Here is a 26,976-nt window from a genome sequence, read left to right as displayed (position 1 = left end):
GCTGCTGTCGGTACCGGCCCATCCTGGATCGCCTGACGAGTCCCGGGGCCCGGCGGCTCCAGGAGCCCGTGCTGGGGTGCCTGTGCCGGGGCCGGGGGCGGGCTGGCCCCGCTGGGAGCGGCAGGAGCAGCGGGGCCGAGGTGGGTCACGCCGGCAGGGTCATGTTGCGCAGCAGCCACTGCTGGGCGCGGCCGCCGCCGCAGTCGCGCACGGTGGGCACCAGCCGGTCCTCGTCCGACGGCTCCGCCAGGCACTGGTTGCTGTTCAGGTGCCTCAGGGTGAGCTTCTGCAAGGGTTTGGGGGGGTACAGAGAATTCCTGGTGAGAACACAGCATCCCAATGGAATTCTGTTGCTGTGATATTCTCTGAAAAATCCCTTTGCCGGGATTTTTCTCCTGAGAAGCTGAGAAGCCTCAGAGGAAAAGAAAGACAATGATTATCTGCTGCTGTGGGATGCAACAGGTGAATCTGTGATTGGTATCGTGTGCCTGTTTCTAATTAATGGCCAATCACAGCCAGCTGTCTCGGACTCTCTGGTCAGTCACAAGATTTTATCATTCCATTCCTTTCTTATTCCTTGCAAGCCTTCTGATGAAATCCTTTCTTCTATTCTTTTAGTGTAGTTTTAATATAATATGTATCATAAAATAATCAATCAGCCTTCTGAAACATGGAGCCAACATTCTCATCTCTCCCCTCATCCTGGGACCCCTGTGAACACCGCCACAGAATTCCACCCGGGAAATTGCAATTTTCTGGCATTTCAGGCCAGGTTTGGTCACTGGAGCAAATCTGCTGGAGCTCCAGGACATCCCCACCACCCTGCTCCTCCCTCTGCTGAACCAACAAACCCCTCAGCAAAGGGAAGAGAACTCCAAGGAAATCTTGTCTTTCCAAGGCACAGCTGCTGGATGGAGGAGTTTGGTCTCCATGGCCATGGACACATGGAATGTCTGGGACCAGAGCAGGAAATTTTTGGTGCTGATGGGAACGTATTTGCTCAGTATTCCATGGAAACTCTGCTGTTCCCAGGGCATTTTTCCTTCTTAGGACACCTCCTCTGATCCCACATTTCTGAGGGATGGGAGAATTAGAAGACACAAAAAGAATTGGAGGGAACAAAACACCACCTGCTCCACAGGGAGAACAAATTCCCAGAGAAATCCCAGCAAGTTAAACAGGAAATTCTGTCCCTAAACAACACCAGAGGGGTTCAGTCCCAGCTGAGCCGGGAGCATTCCCACCACCATCCCCTGGGATTGTGCCAGGGCCTGCCCACCCTCCCAGCCAGCAATTCCCAGTTCCCAGTGTCCCATCCATCCCTGCCCTCTGGCACTGGGAGCCATTCCCTGGCTCCTGTCCCTCCAGCCCTTGTCCCCAGTCCCTCTGCAGCTCTCCTGGAGCCCCTTCAGGCCCTGGAATGTTCTGGAAGCTCTGCCTGGAGCCTTCCCAGCTCTCCCAAGATCCATGGGAATGGGAACTTCAGGGTGGAAATCCTGTCTGCAGATCATCCACTGGAGCAGAGCCCGATTCTACGGCAAGGGAACAAACAGGGAAAATCCTGGAGCCCTCAGGAAAGGAGGAATCAATCCCAAAATTCATCCCAAACAGCCCAGGCTGATGTCAAACCTTGGGATCTCCTCAGGGATAGAGGGGCTGGAATTGTGGGAGCTGCTTGAGGTCTTGGGCTCACCCAGGAGGATAAATACTGATATAATATCAAAAAATTATAAAAAGAATAAATTATAGAAAAAAAATTAATATGAAAGATTATAGATAATATAAAAATAATACATTAAAGAATATAGATTACTATAATATATATTATGTGCAATATAAACAAATATAAAGAGTAAAAGAATACAAAATTTAAGGGACTAAAAATAGAAAAAATAATATAATCTAGAATAATATAAAATATGAGATATATAAAATAATATACAATAATATAGAAGAGAATAATATAAAATATAAACTAAAATAAAATAATATAATAATAGTCCTAACTGAAGGAAAATCAGGAATTATTTTCACAACAGTCTGATGCTCTCAGGGCTCATAAACTCTATTTATGTTCATTATTTATAATATTTCTATATAATATTATATTTACTGAAAAATATAGCATTATGCTTATATATTACATAATAAACATATGGGTGTTTATGAGTGTAAATTTATAACTATTATAGTTTTATATATTTTAATTTTATATAGAAATAAAAATTACAAAATAAACACCCATATATATATAATATTAAATATATATAGATATAAAGAAAGACTTTTTTCTAGTGTTCCAACTAAACTGGTGGGAAATTCCAACAAGGAATTTGGTTTTCCTACCACCCATCTCCTTGTGCTACTCCACTGAATGGGAAGAATTCCATGAAAAGTACAGGGGAAAAAAAAATCTATAAAAAATAACAAATTCTAGGAAAATTCTAGGAAAAATCCATGAAAAATCCTAGGAAAAGTGGAACCTTTTTGAGAAAATATTTTGCAAGTGGAATTATTTATATGTCTGGGAATAGGAACTAAATCTTCAGCTCCTGCAGACTGGAACAATCACGGTGACAGCAAGAGATCAACGGAGTTTAATTCATCCAAAATTCATTAAAACTAACAATAACTAAGACTAATAATTACGAGTAACTAATAAGTATTAAAAACTAAGAGCTAACACTAAACATCTGTTCTATCCTACAGCTATAAAATAAACTTCTGTCTTGCTTTATAGAAAAAAATTGATATGAAAAATTATGTTAAATTATATGAAAAATCTATAGAAAAGAGATTAGATTTTTATGAAATTTCTATAAAAATTTTATTAAAATTCTACAAAAAATGAAATCAACATTCTGTGGAAATTCCATGAAAAATTCTATTAAATAATTGTATGAAAATTTTATGAAATAATTATATGAAAATGTTATGAAATAATTGTATGAAAATTTTATGAAATAATTGTATGAAAATTTTATGAAATAATTGTATGAAAAATCTATGAAAAAATGCTAGAAAATTCTCTGAAAAATTGCTAGAAAATCATATGAAAAATTGTTAGAAAATTCTATGAAAATTCTACAAAAGATGCATGAAAATTTCATAGAAAATTTCATGGAAAATGTCAGGGAAATTTCAGGGAATAACGAAAACCGTGTGAAAAAGTGTTTCAAAAATTCTCGTTTAATTCCCTGAAACATTCCATGAAGATCTACGAACTCCGCGAAAAACGAACATTCGCGGAACCGTCAAAAAAATTTTCAAAAATGCAAAAATCGCACCCAAAACTAAAACAAGACAGAAACTCCGCCGAGCTCCTCCAGCAGAGCCCGGAGCAGGAAGATTCCCTGGCAATTCCTTACCACATCCTAGCTCCGCTCCCAGTCCCGACGGCCCTACAGGAAGTAATCCGTGGGGCTGGAGTAAACCCTCCTAAAGACTTCCAAGCGGGAGTAATTCCTGAGGCTCCAGGTCTGCAGGGGGCTCCCGTCGCAGGCCTCCACCGTGGGGCCCTGGGAGCCGTCCTCCACCCTGCCCAGCGTCAGGCACGACTGCGTGATGATGTGCAGGAACGTGCGCCTCTGCAAAAGCGGGAACGGCGCGGAAAACCGGGAATCGTTCGTGGACAGCGGGATGGGAATGCGCCGGGGATGGGCAGAGGGAATTCGTGGGCCGGGGTTGAATTGCACACAAAATCTCCTCCCTGCTCTGCAGAGCATTCCCATGATCTAGATTGTGGCTCCCAATTGCTGCAATTCCCTGCTGGGAAGATCCACAGATGGGGTTTTCCTAGCACAAATATCCCAAAGCTTCCACCTTGCTCTTGGGAGCATTCTCGTGATCCACAGTGCGGCTCCCAGTCCTGTTCTCCCTACCCTCAGATTGCTGCTATTCCCCATTGGGAAGATCCAGGCAGAGATGGGGTTTTCCTAGAAATACCCCAAAACTTCCACCTTGCTCTTTAGAGCATTCCCATGATCCAGAGTGGGCTGTAGCTCGTTCTCCCTACCCTTGGATTGCTACAAACACCTGCTGGGAAGATCCCCACCTGGGAAGATCCACAGATCCACATATTTGAGATATTTCTATCTAATTTTCTATTGGGTAGAAATATCCCCAAACTTCCACCTTGCTTTTGAGAGTATTCCCATAATCCAGCATAGAGCGTGGCTCCCAGTCCTGCCCCTCCAACCCCCTGGATTGCTGCAATTCCCTGCTGAGAAGATCCAGGCAGAGATGGGGTTTTCCTAGAAAAATCCCAAAATGTCCTCCCTGCTCTTGAGAGCATTCCCATGATCCAGACTGTGGCTCCCAGTCGTACTCCTCCAACCCCTTGGATTGTTGCAATTCCCCACTGGGAAGATCCAGACAGAGATGGGTTTTGTTCTGCACAAATATCCCAAAATTTCCTCCCTGCTCTTGAGCCCATTCCCAAGGTCCATCATGGAGAGTGGCCTCCAAGCCTGCCTCTCCAGCCCCCAGGATGGCTGTGATTCCCCACTGGAAAGATGTGGGCACAGATGGGGTTTTTCCTGCACAAACCACCCTAAACCCCATTTGGGAATTACACAATCAAAACCAGAATTCATTAAATATTTATGAGGTTTTTTTTTCTTTCCCACAATTCCAGCTGTTCCTTTCCGGTGCCATTTCCAGGTGGGGTGAGATGAAGGGGAGCTTCCACTTCCCTAAATTCTCGCCACTGTCACCCCATCACTGAGGTGGAATGCTCTTCCCACATCCCTCACCCGCTCCTTTTCCATGGTTTTGGCTTGGGAATGGAAAAAGTGATGTGAGGATAAAGCAGCCACTAAAAATACCAGAGCCCAGTGTCCCTAAAATGTCACTTGGAGTCACGGGCAGGGACAGCAGTGCTGGATCCCTCTGGATCAGCACTCCCTGTTCCCTCCTGTCCATCAGCCCTTCCAGGGAAAGCAGAGGCCCATCAGTACAGGACTTGGAATTCTCTCTCTCTCTGGTGTTCACAGGATATGAAATATCCAAAGGTGGCCGATTCCTCACATGGGGATAAACAGGAATGTGGGAATCTGAACAGGCTTTTCTGGTATGTGGATTCATGGAATGGTTTGGGGTGGAAAGACCTTAAATCCCATCCCATCCACCCCTGCTATGGCAGGGACACCTTCCAGGGATCCAGGGGCAGCCCCAGCTGCTCTGGCAATCCCAGCCCAGGCAGGAATTCCCAGTTCCCAGTGTCCCATCCATCCCTGCCCTCTGGCACTGGGAGCCATTCCCTGGCTCCTGTCCCTCCATCCCTTGTCCCCAGTCCCTCTCAGCTCTCCTGGAGCCCCTTCAGGCCCTGCCAGGGGCTCTGAGGTTTTCCTGCCTCCTTCCCCTCTCCAGGGGAACATTCCCAGCTCTCCCAGGCTGGCTCAGGGAACGGGAAGCTCTGGAATGTTGGAGCAGCAGCTGTGGAGAAGCACGGAGTGAGGGCACTGCTACAGGAGCTATTCCAGGGATTGGGATTGGGCACAGGGATTGCACCAGACTTACCTCAAAGCTATACTCCCATTTACCAAAATACTGAGGGAAGGGAAGACAGAAGGAAAGCGGAGTCAGTGATCCAAGGAACATTTTCTGTGCAGCCCCTCAGCTCTCCCTGGATGGAAATTCCACAGCTTTGCACGGACACCGCAATTGGGGACAAACAGTGGCAATTATCCAGGAAAAAAAATCATGGAATTCTGAGCAGGGAGGGATCCACAGGGATCAATGATCCAAACCCTGGCCCTGCCAGGATATCCCAACAACCCCATCCTATCCCTGAGAGCATTGTGCAAACACTCCTGGAGCTCTGGCAGCCTTGGAATAAACCCTGAGGGATCTGTCAGGAATAAACCCTGAGGAGCTTTTCAGGAACAAACCCTGACATCACCATCCATCCACAAGGAATTAAACTCCCTCCTATCAGCTGTGACACATTTCCAACTTCATTTTTTCCCTGGATCCTTTCATGCGTGTCACATCCCAGGATCTCATCCCTCTCCACATCCAGAGGTTTCCCCAGATGTCACAACAGGAATCACCAGGTGTGGGAGCCTGGAATCTATTCAGTATTTAAATGCCACAAATTAAATTAGGAGATTATAAAAAAATAATAGTAGCAGGAAATCATAGAAAATTCCATAAAAATCCCTCAGAGTAACCCCTTTTTAGGATTATTTCATGTCCAGCTGTGGCCCTGTTGTCCATTGCCAAGCCAGAATTCCTAAAAATTCCTAGAAACCACCCAAAATCCCTCCATGCAATGCCTAAATAAGCAAGGTAAGGAAAAAATCAGTGTAATTCCACTGGAAAATCAAATTAATGAATACAAGGGATTCAGGAAATACCCTGCAATTGTTTCTCTTGGAAAAAAAAATTGGAATATCACAGCTGGTTGCTTTCTTGGGCAAAAAAACAGTCCTGGATATTAGGAATGTTTGGAGGTTAATAATACACTAACAAATATATAATAATGGCACTAATGAAATGAAAGGGAAAATGGGTAGTTGAAATCAGAATATTCCAAGAAAAATTGGTAACAAAAAGCTTTGCTCAATAAATCCAGGGACAGGGAATACAATGGGATGTTTTCTAGGAGAACAAGCAGCCAATCCTTGGAGACGCCATAAAAACATGGAGCATATTCCTGTTTTAGGAGCTCCATCTCATGGCTGAGCTGGGTTTTACACCATTCCTGGGAAATTCTGCTCAATTTAAAGGAAAAACCAGCACATTCCCTCTGTGTGTATTTTATTGGGAGAATTCCAGCCTTCCAGGACAGAAGAGGGGAGGTGCCCAAGGAATTCCTGGATGTGGCTGGGCTGGGGACAAGGTGGGGATGGGGCACAGCTCGGTCCTGATGACCTGGGAGGGCTTTTCCAGCCTTGGCGTGGACACCAGCAGGAATTTCCCCATGGAAAGGGTGCCACCTTCACATTTTCTGGAAAAATCTCTTTGCCCAGGACTTTGCTCCTGGGAAGCTGAGCAGCCTCAGAGAAAAATGCAAACAGTAATTATCTGATTTGCTTCTCCTGTGTTTTACTGCTTTGGAATGTGGTTTGGACATTGTTTACCAACTGGTCATTGTTTGATTGGTTTCATGTGAGTTGTTTCTATTTATTGGCCATTGTTTTTATTTATTGGCCATTTCATGATTTATTATAATAAAAATTCATTACTCTCTACAGAGCCCAGCTGTGTCAGGGCTCTGGAGAGAGTCATGAATTTTCATTATGATCTTTTTAGCCTTCTGTCTGTATCCTTTCTGTATTCTTCAGTATAGTTTTAGTACAGCATTCTTTTATATAATATAGTAACATAAAATAATAAATTAGCCTTCGAAGAACATGGGAGTCAGATTCATTCTTTCCTCCTTTGTCTGGGGAACCTCACCAATACCACAGAAAGGGTGCCCAGGCCTTGGCAGGGGCTGCCCAGGGAGGTTTGGAGTGCCCATCCCTGGAGGTGATGGAAATCCCTGTGGGAATTGTTTAAAGCGAGATGGAAACACGGAATTGGGCGAATCCCAGGAGGATCTCCCCAGGAGCTGGCTTGGAACTGGAACCTTGGTGTGTGTGGCCAGCAGCAGGAATTTCCCCATGGGACTGGAGCTTCCCAGGGAGGTTTGCAGTGCCCATCCCTGGGGCTGTCCCAGCAATTCTGGAGGTGGCACTCAGGGCTCCGGGCTGGGAACAGGGCGGGCACAGCTGGGACTCCATGACCCTGGAATGCTTTTCCAGCCTCAGGGATGCTGGGATTGTGCCAGAACCACCCCCCCGGCCCGGGGTACCTCAGCATCGTACTCCCAGAGCTGGTTGCCCCTCAGGTGGTGGCACTTGAGCATGAGGACGGGGCCGTTGAGCCGCGACACGTCCAGGCACAGGTCGTCCGTGCGGATCTCCTTGTCCGCCGTGTAGGAGAACACCTGGAACACAGAGGGAAAGGGCTGGGAACCCCAACCCTGGCCCTGGGAGGGACCCCGGGCTGGAGAGCTGGAGCCTTTCCTCAGAGAAACCCATGGGAATTCAGGGGAAGGGAAAGGTTCTCCACTGGAGAAATCCATTGGAATTCAGGAAAAGGTTTTCCACTGGAGAAATCCATTGGAATTCAGGGAAAGGTTTTTCCTTGGAGAAATCCATGGGAATTCAGAGGAAGAAAAAGGTTTTCCCATTCAGGGGAAGGGAAAGGTTTTCCACTGGAGGAATCCACCAGAATTCAGGGGAAGGGAAAGGTTTTCCCTTGGAGAAATCCATGGGAATTCAGGGAAATGGAAAGGTTTTCCACTGGAGAAATCCATGGGAATTCAGGGGAAGCGAAAGCTTTTCCCAGCCAAAAAGCAGGGAAATGAGGCCAAGCTCCAGTGAGGATGGAGGAAGTGACAGGAGGAGATGGCAGAAGCTGGGATGAAGCTCCAGGATAAATCAGGGATGGGAACATGGAGCATCCCAGCCTTTCCCAGCAGGAATGTGGCCAGGAGCAGGTGTCTGCCACACCAGAGCTACCAGGGAATTGTGACCGTGCCAGGCTGGCACCACCCCTGGAAAATTCTGCTCATAAATAATAAATTCTAATTAATTAAAATGCAGTTAATTTAAAATATGCTTAAAAGTCCCTTAATTATAATTTACATCCCAAACCTCATCTGGAGCAGCCATGCTAATTTGAATATACAATGGAATATGCAAATTTTGTCCTAATTAACCCAGTGTTGTTGGTCACAAGACCAAGAATTCCATCCCCTTTTCTACTCCCTTTCCAGCCCCTCCAAATGAAACATCCCAGGCCCCCACTACTGGAATTCCGCTAAAGAACTTCCATGAATACCCTGGATATTTATTTTCCCTACACACATTCAGAATAGATGGATCCAGCCACATTTATGGAGATTCCTGCCCATTTCATTTTTACAAAAGTAAATTCAAATTCCTGATCACATTTCCTTAAGGTTGTGTCTGGAGTGTTAAATTTATTATTAAATGACAGCAGGATTCTATTCAATATATTCACTGGGACACTTCCCATGGATGTGCACCAATATTCCCCCAAAATCTGGAGCTGAAAATGAAAAAAAAAATGGCTGAGTCCTCTTAAAATCCTTCAGCCCAAAGTAAAATGTATTTTGGAATTTTCATTGATTATTTTGTTATTACTTTCAGACAAAATCTAAAATAGAATTGAAACAGATATTTAAAATATTCCAAAGGAATTCTTGGACAAATAAAGCCACTTTTCCCTGGTTTTGTTTACCTGGTTCCCTCCCATGCCATGGCAGTTGAAAAATCCCACTTTTTCATTCTCCTTGCGGCCCATGTTGTCCAAGCACTGGTTGGTTTCAACATTCCTGATCTGGAGAAAGCAAAGAGGTGAAATATTCCTTAAAATATTTCCTGGACCTGCCAGATCTGTGCAGAAAATTGCAATCTGTGAACAGATTACATTCCCAAATAATCAGGGAATGGTCTGGGCTGGAAGTGGCCCCAAGCTCATCCATGGCCAGGGACACCTCTGATTTTTCCATGTCAAGCCATGAGGGAATTAAGGATGACTATCTCAAATCTGTTGAAATTGCCATTCCTTTTCTCCCTGTTTGTCCCAGAAAACAACAAAACATCCACTTGGGAAATGCACTTTGAGGCTTGGTGCTGCTCACCTTTGATTTACACCATTTTTCCTTGGGTTTGAGCCCAGGAGGAGCCATCCAGGGCAGGACACGGATCATTTATGGGCTAATGATGCTGCTCCAGCCTGGATGCATCAAATCCTGCCCAAATCTCTTCTGCAAGGCAGGAAAATCTCCAAAAAAATGCACTTGCAAGGCCTTAAAAACCCCCCATTTCTCTGCTGCTCCCTGGGCTTTAAGGCTGCAATTCCCTTTTCCTGCTGCACTGGAGCAGCCAGGCAGGGCTTTAATTCCCAGCTCCTGCCTGAGCTGCTGTTTCCATGGGAACTGAGGCCACACTGCACACATCAGGTGTTTTAATCACTTCTTTCTGCCTTTCTCATCCCATTTTCCAGCCTGACAACGTGCCACAATCCCACTTTATTTGACATTCCTTAGACAAGTCCTTTCCTTGCTGGAAACCCCCATTTCCCTTTATTTTGGCAGGATTAAACCCTGAATCCTCCAGTGCCTTTTATTCCTGCCTACAATGGCAAATTTCAGTGGGAAATCACTTCCCTGGATGTCAATAAAAGCCATTTATTCCTCAGAGTGTTATTCCAGGATTGTTATTCCCTCACCAAATGCTTTGATTGTTATTCCATCATCTCAAATCAACCCATTCCAGAGTTTTTAAAAGGCAGTGTAGGTACAACTCAGTGTAATATTTTTAACTGTGAATTTGTTGAAATTGAAAGGAATTCCAGCTCCTGGTGGTCCCAGAAAATTGTGATTACCAGGAATGTCCTTGACCCTCAGCTCCAGACTGGAAAACACTCAGTGAACAAACATTTCTTTTAAAAAAATCCAAAAAAAGCCATTTCTAAGCAATTAATGATGATGGAAGGTTCCCCTCAAGGGCTGCATATTCATTGTGTCAAAATATTAATCCCAAACTTCACTTTTCCAATCTCCTGCTCCACTTGGGAGATAAATTTGCCTGGTGAACATTTGGAATAGACACTTGATTTAAAGGGAGATTTTTAAGGAGAGGGAATATGTTTGGAACAGCAACTTCTCCTTGATAAGGACTTAAAAAATGGAAATCAAGAGAAAAAAGAGATAAGAAAAGAGCTCCAGGACCTGAGTCTTGGCTCCAAAGCCATCTCATCCCCTTGGGAATGGATCCACTGGCTCTGGACACCTCCTGGTTCCCTGCACTTACTGATTTCTTTACTTACTGGTTTGTGGTATTTACTGGATTCCTGCACTTGCTGGTTTTTGGTACCTACTGGTATTCCTTACTAACAGGTTTCCAGTTCTTACTGGTTTCCTCTACTACTGGTTTTTCCTTTACTCATTGGTTTCCTGTACTCCCGGTTGCCTTTATTTACTGATTTCCTGCATTGCTGATTTCTTTTACTTACTGGTTTCCAGTACTACTGGTTTGCTGTAGTTACTGGTTTCCTTTGCTTAGTGGCTTCCTTTCCATACTGGTTTGCTGCCCTTCTTGGTGTCCTGTATGTACTGGTTTTCTTTACTTGTTGGCTTGTTGTAGTTACTGGCTACCTGTAAGGTTGCTTTCCTTTGCTTACTGGTTTCCAGTTCTTACTGGTTTCCTTTATTTCTTGGTTCTCCTGCTTTCCTAGACTTCCTACTTCCTTGTAATTACTTCCTTACTGGTTTGTGTGACCCATGGAGGGCTTCCTGCACACATTGATTTCCTTTCCTTCCTGGTTTCCTCCACTCCTGGTTTCCTGCACAGATTGATTTCCTTTCCTTCCTGATTTCCTTTAATTCCTGGTTTCCTCTACTCCTGTTTTCCTGCGCTAATTAACTTCCTTTCATTCCTGGTTTCCTGCACGGATTGATTTCCTTTAATTCCTGGTTTCCTGCACACATTGATTTCCTTTCATTCCGGGTTTCCTGCACGGATTGATTTCCTTTAATTCCTGGTTTCCTTTAATTCCTGGTTTCCTGCACTAATTAACTTCCTTTCATTCCTGGTTTCCTGCACGGATTGATTTCCTTTAATTCCTGGTTTCCTTTAATTCCTGGTTTCCTCTCCTCCTGTTTTCCTGCACTAATTAGCTTCCTTTCATTCCTGGTTTCCTGCACGGATTGATTTCCTTTAATTCCTGGTTTCCTCTACTCCTGGTTTTGCTGCACGGATTGATTTCCTTTAATTCCTGGTTTCCTGCACGGATTGATTTTCTTTAATTCCTGGTTTCCTTTAATTCCTGGTTTCCTGCACTAATTAACTTCCTTTCATTCCTGGTTTCCTGCACGGATTGATTTCCTTTAATTCCTGGTTTCCTCTACTCCTGGTTTTGCTGCACGGATTGATTTCCTTTCATTCCTGGTTTCCTGCACAGATTGATTTCCTTTAATTCCTGGTTTCCTCTACTCCTGGTTTTGCTGCACGGATTGATTTCCTTTCATTCCTGGTTTCCTGCACGGATTGATTTCCTTTCATTCCTGGTTTCCTGCACGGATTGATTTCCTTTAATTCATGGTTTCCTGCACAGATTGATTTCCTTTAATTCCTGGTTTCCTCTACTCCTGGTTTTGCTGCACGGATTGATTTCCTTTCATTCCTGGTTTCCTGCACGGATTGATTTCCTTTCATTCCTGGTTTCCTGCACGGATTGATTTCCTTTAATTCCTGGTTTCCTGCACAGATTGATTTCCTTTAATTCCTGGTTTCCTGCACGGATTGATTTCCTTTAATTCCTTGTTTCCTTTACTTCCTGGTTTCCTTTAATTCCTGGTTTCCTGCACTAATTAACTTCCTTTCATTCCTGGTTTCCTGCACAGATTGATTTCCTTTAATTCCTGGTTTCCTGCACAGATTGATTTCCTTTAATTCCTGGTTTCCTTTAATTCCTAGTTTCCTCTACTCCTGTTTTCCTGCACTAATTAACTTCCTTTCATTCCTGGTTTCCTGCACAGATTGATTTCCTTTAATTCCTGGTTTCCTGCATGGATTGATTTCCTTTCATTCCTGGTTTCCTGCACGGATTGATTTCCTTTCATTCCTGGTTTCCTGCACGGATTGATTTCCTTTCATTCCTGGTTTCCTCTACTCCTGGTTTTGCTGCAATTCCTGGTCTGCTTTACTTCCTGGTTTCCTGCAATTCCTGCCTTCCTTTCTTTCCTGCCCTCCCCTTGTCCCTCCATTCCCATCCCATCCCCTCCCCTCCCAGCAGCCCATGGTGAATTGCAGTACCTCTCCCAGGGAGTAGTAGCGCCGCGGGATCTGCGAGTCGGGGTACACGTTCTCCAGGTACCAGGAGAAGGGTTTGCAGCCCAGCCTCTCCCGCAGGGCCTTCCTGACAGAAACATCTCCATAATCCACCTTCACCACCCCTGGAGTGGGGACACAACAGCCCATCAAACATTTGGGGGAAATCCCAGAGTCACCCCAGCTCCCCTGCAGGGCTTTCCTGACAGAAACACCTTCACAATCCACCTTCACCACCCCTCCAATGGTTTTCTTAAACCCAGCTTGGCTTTATTAAAAACTCTGGTTCCTGACTCATCTCAGCACAGATAAAGATTTTCCTGTTATCCACACAAAAACTGGAGAAGGCACCAATTAAAATTAGGCTCAATACCCCAAAAATGAGAGCTGAGCTCTCCTCCAGCAGAATTCTGTTTTCCCAGGGAACTGGATCTCTCCAGACGTTTAATTTGGGATGTAATTGTGAGGTGTGCCCCTCATTATGCTGAGAAGTCTATTTCCCACTGGGAGCAGCCCCTGGCTCCTCTCTCCTGGGATCTCAGCTCAGGAACAGGATGAATCAGCTCCCAGAGGAGCTGGGGATGAGGCTGTGCCAGACAACAGAATCCTCATTACCAACAGGCAAATTCCTTTGTTCTCCCAGAGAATTATCCAGAGATCCCCATTTTCCTCATTAATAGGAAGGGAAAAGGATCAAAAAGCAGATTAAAAATATTTAAAAATATCTTTTTATATTTAGGAATGCCCTATTAAAAAAAAAATCTGTTATTTCCTACTTCTTTTTATGGAGAACTTCCATGAAAACGTTCATTTTATTTCCCTCTCTCGTCCATTTGCTTCCCAATGCTGGGGAACAACCTCATTATATTTTATCTATTAATTAATGCAGATATTAATAACTTGGGAAGAGATCAGGGGCTGGAGCGTGTCCAGGGAAGGGAACAGGGCTGCAGAATCCCTGAGGGAGCCGGGCAGGGCTCACCTGGAGCACAGGAGGATCCCCAGGGATCTTTTCCCTCTCTGGAATTCCCTGCCAGGAGGGCACAGCCGGGGGGAACAGGGACAGGAGCAGAGGGAACGGCCTCAGGCTGGCCCAGGGCAGCTCAGGGGGGATTTTGGGGCAATTCCTGCAGGAAAAGGTGCTCAGGTGGAGTCCCCATCCCCATCCCTGCAGGGATTCCACAGCCCTGTGGATGTGACACTGGGGACAGGGGGCAGTGCTGGCAATGGTTGGACTCAAAGACCTCAGAGAACTTTTCCAAGTCAAACAACTCCAGGACACCTCCCATTGCCATCTCCCTTTTTCAGGAAGCACTCCAGAGCTCCAGAACACCCCAAGCCCAGCCGTACCCGGGGAGATGATGTAGAAGAAATCCTTGAACTCGTCCATCCAGACCTCGGCCAGCCTGCGGTTGTTCTTGTTGATGATGTGGCCGGTGCCCCCCGGGAAGGTGTAGGGGGTGGCCTTGCGGAACACGTGTCCCACGTGGGAGCAGGTGACGATCTCCAGGGAGCCCCCACACTGCCAGATCTGCAACGGCAACGGGGCCAGCCTGCAGGACACTGCGTGGGACCCACGACATTGCTCTGGCTGCCCTGGAGGGCTCCAGGCCTGGCAGGGGCTCAGAGACCTGGGCACGGAGCCACAGACACCTGTGCCTTGATTTTAGCCCATGGAAACAATCACCCACTTTGTGTGAGGAGTTACAAGCCACAAGGGTTTGAGTGGAATGACAGTGAATTTGTCACAGGGTGAAAAAGTAGAATTTTGGGGGTTTAGAATGGGGGTTCAAGAGGCAAGATGGAGGAATCTGGGCATGTCCTGTCCTCCTTCTTCTTGTCCTCCATCTTAATTGTTTCCATTATCTACTTCAATTATTTCAGTTCTGGTTTTTTTTCCAATTATTTATTTCAAATATTTATTTCCATTTTAAAATTTTGACTATTTATTTCAAATGCTTTAATTATTTCAGCTTTTCACTTCAATTACTTTATTACAATTCTTTTACCTCCAGGCTCCTCCTGGTGTTCAATCTCTGAGTTTTTGGGGAGTTTTAAACAGGAGCTCTGGTGGAGTCTTGGAATTAAAGCTCCTTGACACAGACCTGAGTTCCCATGGCAACCAAGGCAGATTTAGCTAATTAGGGCTCCCTCCATCTCCAGAATTCCACTGGAATGAGGAGGGATGGGATCTGTGGGATCAGCAGTGAAACATCCCTGTGTTAACTGCTCAGGGACTCAGGGGGAACTATGGGATCAGGGGTGCCAAGGAATTCCAGAGGGAACATGGAAAAATCCCAAATGCACACTAGGAATGTGCCTAGGGAGCAACCTGGGAGCATTAAATAACTCCACATTACTTCATGGAATAACCCTAAATAATCCCAGGGAATACATCCCAAATATTCACCTAGTATGTGCTCATGGAGCAGCCTGGGAGCATGGAATAACCACAAGTAACTCGATGGAATAACCCCAAATAACTCCATGGAATAACCCTAAATAATCCCAGGGAATAAATCCCAAATATTCACCTAGTATATGCTCATGGAGCAACCTGGGAGCAGGAATAACCCCAAAGAACTCCATGGAATAACCCCAAATATACCCCAGAGAATAAATCCCAAATATTCACCCAGCATGTGCTCATGGAGCAACCTGGGAGCACAGAATAACCTCAAATAATTCCATGGAATAACCTCAAATAAACTCCAGGAATGTGCTCATGGAATAGCCCCAAATAATTCCATGGAATAACCCCAAATAATTCCATGGAATAACCCCAAGTACACCCCAGAGAATAAATCCCAAATATTCACCTAGCATGTGCTCATGGAATAGTCCCAAATAATTCCATAGAATTACTCCAAATAATTCCAAGGAACAACGCCCAATAAACTCCAGGGATGTATTCCCAGAGCAACCTGAGAGTGTGGAATAAATCCCAAATATACACCAAGCATGTGTTCATGGAGAAATCTGGGAATAACCCCAAATATACACAAATATAATATTTGGGAGTAAATCCCAGATATTCACCATGGATGTGCTCTTGGAGCAATCTGGGAATAACCAGACACACAATTTGAGGCACCCTCCATCCCAAATCCGAGCATTCCCCTGCTGGTTTCCCATTCCAGCTGGCAGGGAATTCCTCCCACTGCACCATTTTTTAAAATCTCTGCTCCTGGACACTTTTCCAGCCCATTTTTGGAGCAATCTGCTCCCTGTGCCAGCTGGGGTGGGACGTGGGGGAACCTGAACCCTCTTCTTAGGAAAAGGAATATTTTTCAGTATTTTTTTTTTTTTTAAATCCCAACAAACCAACCTTCTGGGACACTCCCTGGGAACATGATTGCTTCCCAAAGGTTCCCATCCTGGCTAAGAATTGTGGGGTTTAAGGGATCTGCTCCCCTCACAGCACATGGGATGCATTCATCCCTTGCTGCGGTGACTCCAGGGAGTCAGGGAATTCTGGAATGGTTTGGGATGGAAGGGCATTAAATCCCATTTATCCCATCCACCCAGGGACACTTCCACTGTTCCAGGCTGCTCCAGCAGGAAAATCCAGAGAAATCCCCTTCCCCCTGTACTTCCAGCAGTGCCAGAAATCCCAAATAAACCCCATCCTACCCCACCCAGAGCTCACATTCTCCTTCCCAGCCCTGCCTGGATTATCCTAAGGAATAATCTCATAGGAATTTTTTTTTTTCCTGATGGACAGATCATTTTTAATTCCCATAGGAAATCCTTTCAGAGCATCAAGTTTTCAGGGCATTCTCCAAGCGGGATAAAACCACTTGGAGAATTTAACAGAAAACTAAACATTTCAGTAATTCCATAAATAAAAATAAAGTTTAGGAATAAATCAGGTTTTCCTTGACTAAAGCAAACCCCTGGAGCTGTAAGAGATACCTGCCAGGAATTGTCATTATTTTCCCCCTAATTAAAAGACATTCCTAAAAGGAGTCATTAAAGATCCATCAGCAACGAGAAGCAGCTAAAAGAAAAAAGCATGGATTTTCCCAAAATAATCAAATTATACCCCATGGATGCTCCTCCTGGAAATGCCTCTGAGAGCAAAAAAGCTGCAAATCCTTTTAATGATTCTTAGGGATAATGTTGGAGATGTAGATGAGACAGACACTATCCAGGGAAAGCAAAGGCACTGGATAACATTTATGAGGATTCAGGAATTCACAAAATATGGGTGGGGGAGGGTTTATTTTTTGGGATTTAGATTTTTGGGATTTATTTTTATTATTCTGAACCAGTCCCATATCTCCTCCCAGCCTTTGGTGATAAAATCCTGGGTGTAAGAACAGGAACACTCCTGTGCCTCACTCCAATCCCAGCCCTGTCCCACAGCAGGAATTGCCCCCAGAGCTTTCCTGACAGGAGAAATTCCCAAATGCCAGCCCTGGCCCACAGCAGGAATTGCCCCTAGAGCTTTCCTGACAGGAGATATTCCCAAATCCCACTGGAAAAGGCAGCTCTGGAGCTGGAGGAACCTCCCTGATCCTTCAGCTCTCCTGGCCCTCATTTTCACAAGGACTTGTTCCCTCAGCTGGGATTTGAACCCTTTGATGTCCCTGATAAAGTCACACAAAATATTCCCGGATTTTCAGTTGGTTTTCCTTCCAGAGGCTCTAATAAATCCCAATAAACAGCACCAGGTGATTCCCTGGCTTTCCCATGGCAAGATCCCAATTTACTCCTACCCCTGACCCCATTATTCACTGGTTTAGGGTGGAAAGGCACATTTGGAATGCTTTAACAGTGCCTGGCACTCCCTGCTCCAGGGATCTCCTGTAAAACACGGAAAACCAAGGAAAAGCATTCCTGCACAAGGGGCTTGGCACACCTCAGGAGGAATTTTAGGATTTAAAACAGCAAAAAATGTGGGAATCTCCTCATTGGAAGCATCCAGGCTCAGGGGAGGAACTGAACCCTTTGATTTTCCTGCAAAGGGAACAATTAACGTTCAGAGGAATGGCCTGGGAAAGCTTTCAAATTCCCAGCTGGTGTTCCCTGGAAAAATCTGTTCCCTAAAAACCTCAAAGGGGTCCCTGGCAGGGAAAACATTCCTGGCTGAATGGAACAGACAGGAAAAGGGGGGAAAGGCATTGCCAGAGTGTGCTGTGGGCACCAGAGGGGTCCTGGGGGTCATTCCCAGCACTAAATCCAGAAACTGGGACACATCCCAGGAGTCCAAAGCCATTCCCACCATCCCTTCCGACCATTCCTCAATTTCCCATTTTCCATCCCAAGGGCAGTGAGTGGATGCATTTCCTGAGGTGTGGCTCACCCCTACCCCAGCAGGAACATCAGCATTTTCTGCAGGATAGGAATTTCCCTGGCCCAGACCCAGAATTCCAGCTGGAACTTGCAAGTCCATGATGTCACCATTCCCAAAACGTCTTAAAATATATTTTTAATTTTATTTTTTGACATAAATTCGTATCAAATTTCCACTGGGCACCTCGTTTCTTCCACGAAGCAATGAGCAAAATATATGGAATTCTGGAGGGATAAAACCCTCAATACTAAAATATTCCATGCAGCAAAAAAATCCCAAAATACCCCAATGCGGTTCCCCCAAATTTTAAAAATTCCATCTTTTAATTATTTATTAAATAATGACAAATCATGACTTGCAGGCCAGCTAAAGCAGGAGCTCCCTGAAGAAATGACAGCACAAATGGGGGATATTTTCTGCGGGGGGAAAAGAAAAGGAAGAAAACAGGAATTACCCTAAAGGACATTTCAAGATTCTCGCCACCCCAGATATCCATTCCTGCATCGTAAGTTCCTATCTCTTCAAAGTAGCTCCTGTCAATAGAAAACAGGCCACCAGCCATAGTTGGGGTCCTGGGTGGGAAACAAACAGGAAAAAACAAAGGAAAACAGAAAAGAAAAGGAAAAAAAAAAAAAAAAGGGAGAAAGGAAAGAGAAAAGAAAAAAAGCAAAAAGACCTTTTAAAGGACACTCTGGAATTTACAGCACATTTCACTACACAGGAATTCTACAGAAAACAACTAGAAAAGGAGAGTTTTAACTGGATTTTTCCTGCTCTTCCCCAAAATCCATGGATCTCAGGCCCAGCCACACCCCAAAGAAAAATAAATACAATTTAAACTGGATTTCCCTGCTCTTCCCCAAAATCCACAGAGCTCAGCCCAGCCACACTCCAGGGTTGCTCCCATTTCCATGGATTATTTTAGGAGAATTGTGAGGGTAAATTGGGTGGGATTTGGGCCTCCTGAGTGAGCAGCAGCTCAAATCCAATCAGGAATGCTTGGGAGGAGTTGAATGGGAACAAAAAAAAAAAAAAAAGACTTTTTGAAGGACACTGTGGAATTTACAGCACATTTCACCACACAGAAATTCTATGGAAAACAAATAGGAGCTATGAAAAGAGAATTTTGACTGGATTTCCCTGCTCTTCCCCAAAATCCATGAAGCCTTGGGCTCAGCTACACTCCAAGGAGCAATAAAGAAAATTTGGAATGGATTTTTCCTGCTTTTCCCCAAAATCCATGGAGCTTGGGCCCAGCCACACGCCAGGGAGAAATAAAGAAAATTCTGACTGGATTTTCCTGTTCTTCCCTAGAATCCACGGACCTCAGACCCAGCCACACTCCCATTTCCATGGATTATTTCAGGGGAACTGTGAGGGTAAATTGGGTGGGATTTGGGCCTCCTGAGCGGGCAGCAGCTCAAATCCAATTGGGAATAGATTTGGGAGGAGTTTCACGGCTGGGTTTTGCCTCAGAGGGAGCCCAAAACGGCATCAAAGGAGCAGGAAAATCTCAGCCAAGAGGATTAAAGATCCTTACACCTAAGCAACCCCAGGGGATGGCTGAATGTCCCTGGAAATGGAAATGCCATGGAATGCCCAGCCCAGCTGCTGGGAGGAACACCTCAATCCCAAATCCCAGCTCTGCTCTGAGATCCCAACACCTCAATCCCAAATCCCAGCTCTGCTCTGAGATCCCAACACCTCAATCCCAAATCCCAGCTCTCCTCTGAGATGTCCCAGCACAGCCAAAGGGGTTTGGGGGCTCAGCCCATCCCAGCCCCTCTGCTGAGGTGCCAGCAGCCTCAAACCTGTGGGATTTGGGGCAGTGACCCTTGGGAGGAGGCTCTGGAGCTGCTGCAGGGCTGGAGCCAGGCTGGGAGAGCTGGGAATGTTCCCCTGGAGCAGGGAAGGCTCCAGGCAGAGCTTCCAGCACATTCCAGGGCCTGAAGGGGCTCCAGGAGAGCTGAGAGGGACTGGGGACAAGGCATGGAGGGACAGGAGCCAGGGAATGGCTCCCAGTGCCAGAGGGCAGGGATGGGTGGGACACTGGGAACTGGGAATTCCTGGCTGGGCTGGGATTGCCAGAGCAGCTGGGGCTGCCCCTGGATCCCTGGCAGTGCCCAAGGCCAGGCTGGACACTGGGACTGGAGCACCCTGGGATAGTGGGAGGTGTCCCTGGGTGAAATGGGATGGGATTTAAGGTCCATCCCAATCCCAACATTCTCATTCCTCCTTCTTCCTTCCCCTGGATGGAGGCACTCTTTGCTTGACACAAAATTCCCCATTTTTTCCCAGACTGAGCCTTAAGCAAGTTTAGAAGGATGAAACTGAACTGGACACAGACCTGGATTCTTCCAAAGGACCCCAAATGTCCTTTGCTTTCTGAAACCAAACACTTCCCAAATCCCTCCCTGACAAAGCTGGCAGTGCTGAGTTTCACCCTGGAAAACTCAGTGACTCCTGCCCTGACCCCCAGCCCAGCTCCAGGGATAAGGGAATGCAGCAGGCAGGACTGCTCCCTGGGATGTGAATTTAATGGGACACAAGCAGACCTGCAGAGCTTTCCTTGGAAAATCCCCTCCATCAAAATATCGGGAAGGTCAAAGGCATTAAAGTGTTTTTTAAACTGCAATAATTAATTTTTTCCTCAGTTCTGCCTCTTTTCCCTGTGGAATCACCTGACAGCTCCTGGGAATTGCTGTGATTGACTCAGGATTCCCATTCCTGCTCAGAAAACACGGGAGCAATCCCGGGTTTGCTGCACCCCAGCCGAGCCACAGCCCATCCCAGGATTTCATGATGGGAGAGGAAGAGGGATGGCAAAGGGACTCCAGCCCTGGAGCTCCTCATGGTATCACCTCATCCTGCTTTTCCCAAGGAATCCCATCCCAGGCAGGGCTCCAGCAGCTCAAAATCCCCTAAACCAGACCTCTGTGCGTCTGTCTGATCCACCAGGATCAACATCACTCCCTGCTGCTCATCACCCAGGCAGGGTTAATTAACTGCAATCAACTCCGGGTTTAATTATTCATAATCAAGATATTAATATAATATCAAGATAATAAGTCATATATTTATAATATCCAGAGTTCCAGGAGCATTTGGAAAATGTTCTCAGGCACAGGGGGGGATTTTTGGGATGTCTTGCAGGGGCAGGGGTTGGATTGATGGTCCTTTCCCTTCCAGCTCAGGAAATTCCATGATCCTGACACATTCCTGATATTTAATCTTGGCTTTTTTTCTATTTTTTGATCTTGCATTTTTTCTAGGATTTGATCCCTAATTTATACAAAACATTCCCTGGACCACAATCCATATTTTTAGTATTTCTAATCCCAGCCTGGAGTGCCTTCAGCTTCAAAAACTGAGGAAAAAGCATGGAAATATCCACAAAAATGGGCTGTGCTGAGCCTGGAAATGCCCGTGATTTTGGGATTCTCTGACACCAAAGACTGAAATTCCTGGACTAAAACCTGAGATTTTGGACTTAATCCAGCCTAAAGCACCAACCCTTCACCCTCAGCTCTTTGTGACAACTGTGGCACAGGTGACATTTGTCCCTCTGCCCCTCTTTGCTTCCCAACTGCCATTTTATCCAGAGAATCCTCCAAAACTCCAGACAAAAAAGGAAAGGAATTTTAAAACTCCGGGGTTTTTTGCCTTATCAATTTTAAGAGTCAATTCAGTGTGTGAGCTGGGATTAATTTTGAGCCCAGCTCCATTTCAAGGCAAGGAAATAAGGATGGATGGATGGATGGATGGAGCTCAGCAAGGCCCTGCAGCTCGTTAGGATAATTCATTTTCCCAATTTCCATGCACACCTGAGCTTTAATCAAGAGCTGCTGGCCTGGAAAGGAAATTTTGGATCAGGAGGAAAACAATTCCCTTGGCTCTGACAGCCAGGGCCTGCTGGCTTTTCCTGGGAATAAACCCCAAATCCTGGAAATAAACCCCAAATCTGCCCTTCCCCAATATTCCAGCCCTGCCAGGACAATCAGGGACAGAAATGGGAATTTTGAAAGCAATTTTGGAAAGTTTTTCCTGCCATTGCATCCCTCCCTTGCCTGGATTGATCCCTGAGCTGTCCCTCCCTCCACCTGCAGGCTTGGAATTCTTCCCCTTTCCCAGATTTAAATCCATTCCATCCTCTCAGGAACCCTTTTTTGGTCTCTTTTGGAATTTTGCAGGAAGCCCCAGCAGCTGTTGGAGCTCAGCAAACATCCCATGGCCAGGAATTTATTCCATTTGTTCCCTTTTCAGCTCCATTTGCAATTTTGGAAGAGGTTTTGTTCCACTCTGTGATTCCAGCAATTAAATGGAAGAGGTCAGGAGACGCTCTTGGATCATTTTTCCCCCAGGGTGCTCTGTTATCAATCCCATTTTCCAAGCTATAAACCAGGAATTTAAGTGCAAATCACTGGGGTTCAAAGCTCAAAAGTGCTCAAAAATCCTTTAGAATATCTGCCCTAAATTCTAAAAAAAAATGGGCATTTAAATCCCAAAAAACAGGAATAAAATGCATTTGCAGCAAATTAACAGAGGGAGCTGAACAGGCAGAAATCTTTGGAATTCCTGAACACTGGAGCTAAACAAGGAGAAATCTTTGGAATTCCTGAACATTGGGAAGAGGATGGGATGCAGTGAAGTGCAAATTAATGAGGTTCAAAAGTCAAAAATGCTCAGAAATCCTTTGGAATATCTGCCTCAAATTCTGAAAAACCAGGAATAAAAATCCATTAACAGCAAATTAACAGAGGGAGCTGAGCAATTCCTGAACATTTGGAAGAGGACGGGATCAGGTTAACTGCAAATCACTGGGGTTCAAAGCTTAAAAATGCTCAGAAATCCTTTGGAATATCTGCCTTAAATTCTGAAAAAATGGGAATAAAGATCTATTTGCAGCAAATTAAGAGAGGAAACTGAACAGGCAGAAATCTTTGGAATTCCTGAACCTTTGGAAGTGGAAGGGGATGGGATCAGGTTAAGTGCAAATCAATGAGGTTCAAAACTCAAAAATGCTCAGAAATCCTTAGGAATATTTGCCTTAAAGCCCCCCATAAAAAAAAGGAATAAAAATCCATTAACAGCAAAGTAACAAAGGGAAATCTACAGGAAGAAATCTTGGGAATTCCTGAACATTGGAAGAGGATGGGATGGGGTTAAGTGCAAATCACTGGAGTACAAAGTTCGATAATGCTAAAAATCCATTGGAACATCTGCCTTAAATTCCGAAAAAATGGGACTAAAAATCTGTTTGCAGCAAATTAACAGAGGGAGCTGAACAGGCAGGAATCTTTGGACTCTCCAAATCTTTGGAATCCTTTGGAACTCACTGGGAAGAGGATGGGATGGGGTTGGCCCAAGGTTGCAGCAGCAAGGACACGCCAGGCTCTCCCTGCCTGTGATCCTGCGGTGGGATTTTGGGATCTGTGGGGGTTTTTGGGGGAAGAGCAGCACTGACCTGACGGGCAGGGTCCTGTCCCCTTTCCTGCGGTCCATCTCCCTCTGGGGCACGGGGTACCAGCGGAAATTCAGCTTCCAGTTGAAGCCCCCGTAGGTCATGTCCGAGCCCGCCATGTACTCGAAGGTGTCGTCGCTGATCACGTCGATGATGGGGCACACCACGGTTTTCCTGGGGAAAATGGGAATTTGGGCTTATGGGGGTGCTTGGGCAGGGAGGGAGGGAAGGGGGAAAAGGGAGAGAGAGAGGGGAATAAAATGAGGGAGAAAGGGAAAAGAGGGAGGAAAGAGCGGGAAGAAAGGGGGGAAATGGGAGAGGATAAAGAGAAGGAAAAAGGTGGGGAAGGGGGAGGAATGGGAGGAAAAGAAAAAGAGAAGGGAAAAGGGGGGAGGAAAAAGGGGGGAGGAAAAAGGGGGAGAAGGGGAAAAGAGGGGAAGAATGAGGAAAAATAGGAAGGGGAAAAAGAGAAGGAAAAAGGTGAGAAGGGGGAGGAATGGGAGTAAAAGAAGGGGGAAAAAGGGGAGAAAAGAATGAGGAAAAAAGGGGGGAGAAAAAGGGGGCAATAAAATGAGGGAGAAGGGGAAAGAGAGGGAAAATGGGGGAAAATGGGAGGGGAAAAAGAGAAGGGAAAAGGTGGGAAAGGGGGAGGAATGGGAGAAAAAGAGGGGGAAGGGAGAGAAAAAGGAGAGAATAAACTGAGGAAGAAGGGGAAAAGAGGGGGAAGGGTTAGAAGGAAGAGAAGGAGGGGAAATAGGAGGGGAAAAAGAGGGAAAGGGTAAGAAAAGGGGGGAAAAGAGAGGAAAACAGAATAAAGGTAGGGGAAGGGGGAAAAAATGGGGCAAAGGGAGAACAAGAAAGAAAAAGGAAGAAGGGGAAAGGGAGGAAAGGGGAGGAAGAAGGGAAAGAAGGCAAAGGGAGGAAAGGGGGAAAAGGAAAAGGAGAATAATGCAGAAAATCAAGTGCAAGAGGGAAATGAAGGGAAAGAAGGAAGCGGAAAAAGGGGGAAAAGCAGGGGAAGAAGGAAAAAAGGAGGGAAAAGGGGAGGAAAAGAGGGGAGAAGGAAAAAAAAAAAGATGGGAAAAAGGGTGAAAAAAAGGGAAAAGAAGAAAAGAGAAGGAATAAAAAGGGTGCAAATTTCCACGAGTTCAAGGGGTCAGAGAGAATTTGTTCCTGGTAAAAACAGGGAGAAAGCTTCCTTTGAATGGGAGAGATCCAGACCTTGGGAAAGCTGCTCCCACATTTATTCAGGAACGAGATTTTGATTCAATCAGCAGCAAATTCAAAAAATATTCAACGTTATCTTCATTCCAGCTCAGTGAATCCTTTTAATTCCCATTTTTCAGCACCAGGGAAGGGCCTGGAGCAGATCCCTGCCTCTGGAGCTCCTCACCTGTCCTCCTTGATCCTGGCCAGCAGGGGCTCCAGCCAGCCCAGGGTGCACTCGCAGTGGGCATCCAGGAACGTGATCACCTGGCCCTTGGCAGCTGCTGCCCCTCGGAGCCGGGCCCGGATCAGCCCCGACCTCTGCTCCATCCGCAGGATCCTCACAGGCACCTCCAGCTTCTTCACGTAGTTCTCCAGGGAGGCCTTCAGAAACTCTGCCAAAATTGGGGAAAACAGAAGGAAAATGGGATTTTTTTAGGGAGGTTTTATTCCAGGGTGGTCACAGAACCTCCCTGCTTGGAGCATCTCGTGGGAGTGGGCTTTAAGGTCCCTTCCAAGCCAAAGCATTCCCTGATTCCAGGATAATATCTCAGGAATTTTAAACGAAGCACAATCAGTTCCTTGGAATGAACCGGCAACCACAAAACAAAGACACTTTGGACAATTTGCTGATGGTTCAATCAAAAAAAAAAAAAAGGATTTTTTTTTTATGGATTTCCCCATTGGAGCTCTTTGCATGCTTTTAGGAAAAATGGGAATTACTTGGCTCAAATCCTCCTCCACCTTCTGGCACAGGGAATCATTAAGGCACTTAATGAGCAGGGAAATCCAGTGAGTAATTAGGGTTCAATTAATGCTCCATGGGGCAGAACTGAAGGATGGAGTGGCTGCAGGGTTGAGTTTGCCATCAATACCCATTGGGCTGCTCCAGGATCTTTTGTCATTCCACTGGTTCCATTTAAGGAACTTGATGGGATTCCTTTCCCAGGGAGTCCCAGTTCCACAGGCAGAGTTTGCTTTTTAAAGTCTGGGGTCAAAACAGAAATGAAAAGGCAAAAAAAAAAGTGAAGAATGAAGGAAATTAAGCGCAAAGAGGAGCAATAAAGGCAGAGTTAGAATGAGATGGTCCCTTCCAAGCCAAACCATTCTGGGATTCTATAGACATTATTTAGTGGGGATATTCAGGAAATGGAATAACATGGAATGAGGAGGGTGGAGAGACAGAAAGGAAAGGACTGACCTTTCCAGGAATATCAAATTTACTGAGCTGGATCTGATCCAGGGCCTGAAGGGGCTCCAGGAGAGCTGCAGAGGGACTGGGGACAAGGGATGGAGGGACAGGAGCCAGGGAATGGCTCCCAGTGCCAGAGGGCAGGGATGGATGGGACATTGGGAATTGGGAATTCCTGGCTGGGCTGGGATTGCCAGAGCAGCTATGGCAGTGTCCAAGGTCAGGCTGGACAACTAGGGTGGTGTGAGGTGTCCCTGCCACGGTGAAGGGCTGGATTTAAAGGTCTCCTCCAAGCCAAACCATCCTGGATTCCACGAATTATTTCCACCCCCCTCTAGAATTCACCGCTGCCAGGATGAGCCGGGTGAGAGCCACACTGTGAGCCCTCCCTGAGGGGCAGGAGGAGGGGATGGGCTGTGGGATGGGGAGGGCAGCGGCAGCCCCACCTCTCTCGCTGGCATCATCCACCAGCAGGATCTCGGCCAGCAGGCGCGGCGGGGAGCGCTCCAGCACGCTGTGGATGGTCCTGAGCAGCGTGCTCCACGCCTCGTTGTGGAACACGATCACCACGCTGGTGTTGGGCAGCTCCTCCGGGTACACCTTGCTCTTGCACCTGCCCAAAAACACCCAGCGAACGGGGAAAGGGGTCAGGCCACAGCAGGGACAGCCCGCAGGGGATCTGTGCCTTCCTGGCATGGAAAAGGGGCTTGGGGGGCACCACGGCACTGCTGCCACTCCCAGGGAATGGTGGGGAAGGAATTACAGGGGCAAAATCCCAGAGACTTTCCTTTTCCCCTTCTTCCTTTTTCTTTCTTGTTCTCCCTTTCCCCCATCTTTTCCCCCTTCCTCTACCTTTATTCTGTTTTCCTCTCCTTTCCCCCCTTTTCTTACCCTTTCCCTCTTTTTCCCCTCCTATTTTCCCTCCTTCTCTTCCCAGTGGCTCTGAGGCAGAAAAGGGCCCTGG

The 26,976-nt window shown here is 46.1% G+C and overlaps 1 protein-coding gene across 2 annotated transcripts in view; it reads right to left on the bottom strand.

The window, feature by feature from the left end:
* Positions 1–138: 138 nt before the first annotated feature.
* The window catches only part of GALNT13 (polypeptide N-acetylgalactosaminyltransferase 13), a 41,023-nt gene continuing 14,185 nt past the window's right edge, over positions 139–26,976 (bottom strand). For both annotated transcript variants that reach the window (XM_058028421.1, XM_058028422.1), the window contains 9 exons: positions 26,459–26,625; positions 25,008–25,215; positions 23,618–23,788; positions 18,608–18,725; positions 14,205–14,385; positions 12,840–12,979; positions 9,259–9,357; positions 7,802–7,936; positions 139–286 (listed from right to left, as the gene is read on the bottom strand). In XM_058028421.1, coding sequence (XP_057884404.1) covers positions 146–286; positions 7,802–7,936; positions 9,259–9,357; positions 12,840–12,979; positions 14,205–14,385; positions 18,608–18,725; positions 23,618–23,788; positions 25,008–25,215; positions 26,459–26,625 — 1,360 coding nt within the window. In that variant the 3' untranslated portion in view covers positions 139–145. The remainder of the gene's footprint in view (positions 287–7,801; positions 7,937–9,258; positions 9,358–12,839; positions 12,980–14,204; positions 14,386–18,607; positions 18,726–23,617; positions 23,789–25,007; positions 25,216–26,458; positions 26,626–26,976) is intronic.

This window comes from Melospiza georgiana, chromosome 7 (genome assembly GCF_028018845.1).
Source record: "Melospiza georgiana isolate bMelGeo1 chromosome 7, bMelGeo1.pri, whole genome shotgun sequence".
NCBI classification, from domain to species: domain Eukaryota; kingdom Metazoa; phylum Chordata; class Aves; order Passeriformes; family Passerellidae; genus Melospiza; species Melospiza georgiana.
Note: the sequence above shows the minus strand (reverse complement) of the source record. Positions and strands in the feature narration are given on the sequence as shown.